Here is a 7,340-nt window from a genome sequence, read left to right on the forward strand (position 1 = left end):
TAGCCAGTTCCTAGAGACAGTAAACAACTTGCCCATGAGCGTGCTTTTCACACACAAGCTAACCAGTCCAGAGCTCGTGCCCCCAGTTACCTACTCCATCAGCCTTCCACAGGACTCACACACTCTAGGCCACTGTTCCTCTGCCCTAAGCACCCCAGGGCCAGGTACCTGACAACTAGGGACAGCCCCTATACCCAGAGCCTGCTGAAATTACTCAAACTTAATAGCTAACCTTAACCCTGCTCATCTTGCCTCACTCCTTCCCGTGGAAACCACCATAAAGGCTCTGCCCATGTTTTTCCATCACTCCTGCCTTCTCGCTGACCATAGTGCCTCCCTATATGGTGCTGCATGGCACAGCACTTTCCCTTCTCTTGGGATCTGTGAGTAACAAACTCTCTTTTCAGTGGCAATCAACTCTTGATCTGTCGGTCTCTCCATGCCTGAAGAATAATGCAACCCATATATATTTTTAAATCAACTAAAATTTATTTAATTAAGCATAAAGTTACTTTCACATTTGGCTACACCCACAGTAAATACAGTTCTTGGCATAAGGCCATGGCCTTTAAAATTTAAAGCCTCCCCCCCCAAAATTACATATATAAAACTCCCACTATTGTTTCTATAATAGTGGATTTGTTCATCAAATTAAAATAGTTATACTATCTAGAATAAAATAAAATGGAAATAATTTACTCATAAGATTCATATTTAAATCATCCTTATTTACAAACTACTATCCTGAGAATTATAATTCCATTAAGTTTCAATTTGAGCAAAGTGTAATCATTGAAGTAACAGCAGTTACTTCAACTGAAATGAGAACAGTCAAAATGACTTTTGAAGAGAGCAAAAATATTGTCAGTTTTCTTGCCGTGATTCTGGATCTTCAGTAGCAGGCTCATTTGAAGGCAGACTCAACCCTGAAGGGAACTCGCTCTATCTTCAGAATGTGGGGGTGGGGGGGCGCAAAATCCAGGTCTTGGGGGAAGGTAAGGAGGAAAACCCCTCGGTGGATAGACATTTCTCATTGCAAATGGAGCACGTGGTGGACCTGGGACATCCCTTGGTGGAAAATAATCTGGAGAAGCTCCACACATGGTTCCTGGAGGAGGTGGAGGGAAAGGAGGCCCTCTTCTCATGAACGGGCCCCTCATATCCACTGGCAACAACGGACCACTGATTGGAGCGAGAGCTGGAGGAACAAAGCCCGGGCCAGTTGCTTCATTTTCAGCGGGGAGAGATGAATCAGGTACATTTAAATTACCAAGATTATCTTTGGTATCATTTCTACTGGATTCCATTTCTGAAGGCAGTGACCCATCCATTTTATCCGAAGAAGGCATATTAAAACTTCCGAGTTCTGCTGGTCCAGAGTGTCTAGCAGAATTAGAATAAAATGTGTCTTGCCTTTGTGGAGGAAGAGCTGAATCAGGATATGATTGTCCTGGTGGAGGAAACATCATCCTACGGTCCTGTTCCCACGGAAGCGACAGGCACCCAGTGTCAGAAGGAGCCCTATGAGGACTGGTTAACCTCTCACAGCTTGATTCTCCTCTTTCATTGGTAATCTGATGGTCCAGAGGATTCCCTGGGCCTCTTGGGCCTCTTCCTCCTCCCGCTGGAAGCAAAGGTGAGAGTCTCCGTGGACCCTCCGACAAAGTTGGAGGATAGAGAAAAGCTCTCATTTCAGATGAAGGCCGACCCAGTGGAGAGGGACCATATGAGGAATGCTGTTTGCCAAATGCTGTATTTGGAACATCAAGCGCATAAGGATCTTTTTCTAAAAATTTCATTTTAAACTCTGTTTCGGCTAATTTTTGTCTGTTGTGAGCATTTTCTTTCCTTAAATCATTGAGGTTTCTTTCAGCAATCCAAGCTGCAAAACAATTACCATCTACTTTTTTCTTATAGGAAATAATCTTCCCTTGATAAAAATGAAGAACTCTCTCAAATTGTTCTTCCAGATCTTTGGCTCGCTTTCTGCAGGTCTCCAGCTCTCCAGTGCCATGGCTGATCGTTTCGTCTGCTTTAGAAAGTTTCTCATTCTCTGACCGGTTATTTTCCTCTACTATTAATTTCCTGTATAGCTTCATTCTATTTTCTTGATATAATTCTGTCATTACCTTTAGTTTCTGCTGAAGCTTCTGATTCTCACTTTCAAACTGTGTGTTTTCTGACTGCAAAGATGCTTGTTCCGTCTGAAGGTTTTTAATATGCTCTCTGAGTTCCTTCTTGGTTTCATCAACTTCAGATAACTGAATATAAAGTTCGTTTCTTTCTCCTTCTAAGGTTATTAAAGAATCATTTAACTTAGCTGCACGAATCAGTTTCTTCAAAGCTCGTTTTGGAGGATTGTCTAAGTTAGCACCATCTTCTGATTCACCGTTCATTTCGAATTCCAAGTTACCATCATCTGTTATGTCTTCTTCCAGCATAGCACCCAGATCTTTCATCTTTCGCAAGCATTCAGTCAGAGTCTTGATGTGATTTTCTTTACCATTTAGAACTTGTTCTGCATGTACTTTGGAGTCTTCAAATGTTATTTTCTGTTTATTAAGTTCACTCACTTGTTCTTTCCATACTTCAGCTTCTTGCAAAAGCTGTTTCTGGCTTTCCCGAAGTTGAGAATTTTCATTCAAAGCATCTTGTATTGCTATCTTCAGTTGTTCTTCATTCATTTGAAATCTCTTCAAGGTCATTTTGGCTTCAGCTACTTGGGATTTGAGGGATTTTGACTCATCTTCTAGAGACTGTATGCCTTTGGAAATATCCGCCATCAATTCATCTTGTTCAGAATGTTTCGATTTCTCTTCTTTTAACTCTTTTTCTAGACAGAGTATTTCATGCTCAAGTTCAGAATTGGACCTGTTCAGCTTTTCACAGGTTGCCTCCAAATTTTGTTCTTCTGTTGCCTCCTTCTCAGAGCTGGCATCCTCTAAAGATGACTCTGCTTCATAGGCTTCATACTCTTTTTGAACAAGGCTAAACTTTTCAAGTAATCTACATTTTTCTTCAATTAGTCCAGAAAGCGCGTCAGCAAGGTTTTTCTCTCTTCCCGCATAAAGCCGACTCCTAACCGATCTAAAACTTCTCCACAAGAAAAAGGGAACAGCAAAAAATCCAACGACAGCTGCACATATGACCAATTCCCATGGAAAACCATAAGGAGTCGAATCTGGTCTCCTGCCTTCAGGCAGTGCTGCCATAACCCTGCTTGGCTCCTCCAGGACCAGCCCCCAGTAAGGCTGAGGGGTAGTCCCGGGCTCCTCCATAGCGCCAAGGCTGCTCTGGCGGTGGCCACCGCAGTAACCCAGGCCGTCCGGGCCACAGTTAGCCGCGAAGAACACACGGGCTTAGGTTAGGAACAGAATCTGCACCTGGCAACCGGAGCAGACCACTGCGGTTCCGGCTGCGGGGGGAGCTGGGGGACGCGGGAACCCACAGACCTTAGGGGGACGCGGGAACCCACAGACCTCACAGGCCCATAGAAAACGTACAGTAAAAATATAGCATTAAAGATTTTTTTTTAAAGATATCCTTCTATAGAGTACTTATCATAAATAAATGGAGCTTGCAAGATTGAAAATTGCTGTGGATTAGTTAGTAAGTGGTGAGTGAATGTGAAGGCCTAGGGCATTACTGTACACTACTGCAGCCTTCACAAGCACTGCACACGTAAGCCACACTAATTAATTAAAATTGTTTTAGTCAATATAAATCAAGCTTAGCTTACTGTAACTCTTTTACTTTATAAATGTTTAAATTTTTTTAACTTTTTTACTTTTTTGTAATAACACTTCACTTACAACCACATTGTATAGCTGTACAAAAATATTTTCTTTATATCCTTACTTTGTAAGCTTTTTTCTATTTTTTTTTTTTTTTTTAACTTTTTAATAGTTTTTTGTTAAAAACCAAGACATAGACACACACATTAGCCTCGGCCTACACAGGGTCAGGATCACCAATATCACTGTCTTCCACCTCCACATCTTGTCCCACTGGAAGGTCTTCAGGGTGGATAACACGCATGGAGCTGTTGCCCCCTATGATAACAATGCCCTCTTTTGGATACTTCCTGAAGGACCATCCTGAGGCTGTTTTACGGTTAACTTCTAACCGTACACTCTAAAATAATGACAAAAATTATAGTACAGGTTGGTCCAGTGATAGTGGGTTATCACAACTTACAACATTTAGTGTCACTAAAGTTGGTATAAAACCCTCCACTGCTAAATTTAAATGGTTTACAGTTTTTGTGTGTTTTTTTCTTTTTGTTTTGTTTTTTGAAAAAAATAGGCTGGGTGCACTGGCTCATGACTGTAATCCCAGCACTTTGGGAGGCTGATGCAACCAGATCACTTGAGGTCAGGATTTCAAGACCAGCCTGGCCAATATACTGAAACGTCTCTATTAAAAACACAAAATTAGTTGGGCATGGTGGTGCACACCTGTAATCCCAGCTACTCAGGAGGCTGAGGTAGGAGAATCACTTGGACCAGGAGACAGAGGTTGCAGTGAGCTAAGATAGCACCACTGCATTTCAGCCTGGGCAATAGAGCGAGACCCAATCTTAAAAAAAGAATAATATAGTATATACATAAATATCAATTCCTCATTCATGAGGAATCTTGTTGATCATTCCAGTTTCTTCATATTGAGGAGGGGCATCCTGGGCAACCTCATACCATGGGTAACTATGTCGTCCCCCAGGAATCACAGGTTAATCTAATACTGTCCTTTTCTTCTGAAACAATCTTTCTTTTTCCAGTCCCCTACTTCCACCAAAGACAAATGTCAGCAAGACAAACCTACCTGCACAATAAGCTGCAGTCCCATAAACGTGGCCTGATTACCCCAGAAAGTGCAGCAAGAATTACTGTCCACATAGGCTCTCCTAAATTGGCCTTGCTGTAACCTCTCACAAGGTCATTTCAGTCAAAGACCTGGGTAAATAGCCAGTTCATCCACCTGTGTCACAGTATAAAATACAATAGATTCTTATTGAACTTATGCAAACAAACACATTGCCATTAATTAAGAATAATCACAAATAATTTACAAATGAAGAAATTAGGCATAGAGAGAACTATACCTCAAATTCTGTTTGAGGAAAGCACATTGTATTCAATATACTTAAAGTCTACTCAGAGGCAATAAAAGCTCCAAAGAAAAAAAATTCTCCAGGCTCTGAAAAACAAAACAAAAAAAATCAGCAATATTTCAAATGAAAAAACCATAAAAAATTATTTAGTCTCCATTAATTCAGTCCATGCAATCAACTTCTGGTATGCTTCATATTGAGTTAGCAATCTTTATGAACATATCAGCATTTCAGTTAGTGCCCTGGAAGTTTTCTCTCTAATCCAATGGCACAGTCTACAAAGTTATCAGAAACCTGCATTCGAGAGGTTGAATTTTTCATAAACTTCCCCAAGGAAGAAAGCCCTGGACTGTAGCTGATTATAAGTCACTTTTTGAGAAGGATCAAAGCAAAACTACAATTGTGGATGACTAAAGTTTTAAGACAGCCATAGTTAAAGGCACAGTTAACAAGGGTATTTTGTTATTCCTGTGGCATACAAGTTAACATAATAATAATAATAGTGTGACAACATAAATTAAGACGTATCAGAATTTTAGAACTCTCATATCATCCCGGAACTTCAGGAGGCCAAGGTGGGTGGATCACCTGAGGTCAGGAGTTCAAGACCAGTTTCGTCAACATGGCAAAACCTTACATCCACTAAACATAGAAAAATCAGTTGGACATCATGACTCATGCCTGTAATCCCGGCTACTTGGAAGCCTGAGGCACAAAAATCACTTGAACCTGGGAGGCATAGGCTGCAGTGAGCTGAGATTGTGCCACTGCACTCCAGCCTAGGCAACAGAGCAAGACCCATCTAAAAATAAATAAATAAATAAATAAATAAATAAATAAATAAATAAATAAATAAATCCCAAAGGAAGCTGAACACCACCTCTGATTGACAATGCTTCCTACATAATTCTAACATAACAAACAAGCCAAATAAATGTAATATATCCCTCTTGGACTTCAGGGAACCTTATACCCAAAAAAGTTAGTTTGAGGTCAAAAAGACTGAATTTAGAACTTGAAATTTTGCCATTGGAAAGTTTGTCAGAGATGAAAGTTTTGAGACACCTGACATCACAAAATAGGATTATACAGGTCACTATAAAATAGCCATTCATTTAGTAAAAATGATAATACAAAACAGCTTACCCTTTGATAGTGAGGAGACTCAGCTTCTCAAACAATAAGCCCTAATAAAGACAGCATGAGGCCAACTAAGAGGGAGAGACTCTCTTATTCTGTAGTTTTACCCAAAAATCTCTTATCTCTTACATGAACATTTTGTTGAAGAGAAAACCAAATTTTACCTTTATATGGTATATTATTAATGTTAAAACTAATTTTAATAAAACCTTATAAACAAATCTATCCGATTGTAATCAGTTTGATCATAAGGTAAGATTTCCATAAACTTTTTATAATCTTTTACAATTTTCTGTTAAGGAGTAGATTAATGCTCCAGGAAGGCCCAGATGCTGGCCTTGCTTCAGTGTGGTTTTGGTGTTAATGTTTAATTTATAGAAAAACTGAAATAATTTTTTTTTTTTTTGAGACAGAGTCTTGCTCTGTCACCCATGCTGAAGTACAGTGGCATGATCTTGGCTCACTGCAAGCTCCGCCTCCCAGATTCATGCCATTCTCCTGCCTCAGCCTCCCGAGTAGCTGGGACTACAGGTGCCTGCCACCACACCTGGCTAATTTTTTTTTGTATTTTTAGTAGAGATGGGGTTTCACGGTGTTAGCCAGGATGGTATCGATCTCTTGACCTTGTGATCCACCCACCTCAGTCTCCCAAAGTGCTGGGATTAGAGGCGTGAGCCACTGCACCTGGCCCTGAACTGATCTTATCCCTCAAAACCAGCCCTTACAATCTCATGTGCCTACCTCTTCTGCAGTAGTCCCTGAGCCTAGAGGGATTGAATAGTTTTAATTTTCTGGCCCTGTGTCTTTTTTTTTTTTTTCTGAAATGGACTGTGGCTCTGCCACCCAGGCTGGAGTGCAATGGCACAATCTCGTCTCACTGCAAACTCCACCTCCCAGGTCCAAGCGATTCTCCTGCCTCAGTCTCCCGAGTAGCTGGGATCGCAGGTGTCTGCCACCATGCCCAGCTAATTTTTGTATTTTCAGTAGAGATGGGGTTTCACCATTTTGGTCAGGCTGGTCTCGACATCCTGACCTCAGGTGATCCACCCACCTCGGCCTCCCAAAATGCTGGGATTACAGGCGTGAGCCA

The 7,340-nt window shown here is 41.0% G+C and overlaps 1 protein-coding gene across 1 annotated transcript; it reads right to left on the reverse strand.

Annotated features, from left to right (window-relative positions):
- Window positions 1-473: 473 nt before the first annotated feature.
- On the reverse strand, window positions 474-3,335 carry LOC105490724 (cTAGE family member 2-like). Its single transcript, XM_011756608.3, is given in 2 exon segments — window positions 474-941; window positions 944-3,335. Coding segments are annotated over 2 exon segments (2,412 nt in total). The 5' UTR covers window positions 3,279-3,335; the 3' UTR covers window positions 474-864.
- Between the last annotated feature and the right edge of the window lie 4,005 nt (window positions 3,336-7,340).

Source organism: Macaca nemestrina, chromosome 16 (assembly GCF_043159975.1).
Source record: "Macaca nemestrina isolate mMacNem1 chromosome 16, mMacNem.hap1, whole genome shotgun sequence".
NCBI classification, from domain to species: domain Eukaryota; kingdom Metazoa; phylum Chordata; class Mammalia; order Primates; family Cercopithecidae; genus Macaca; species Macaca nemestrina.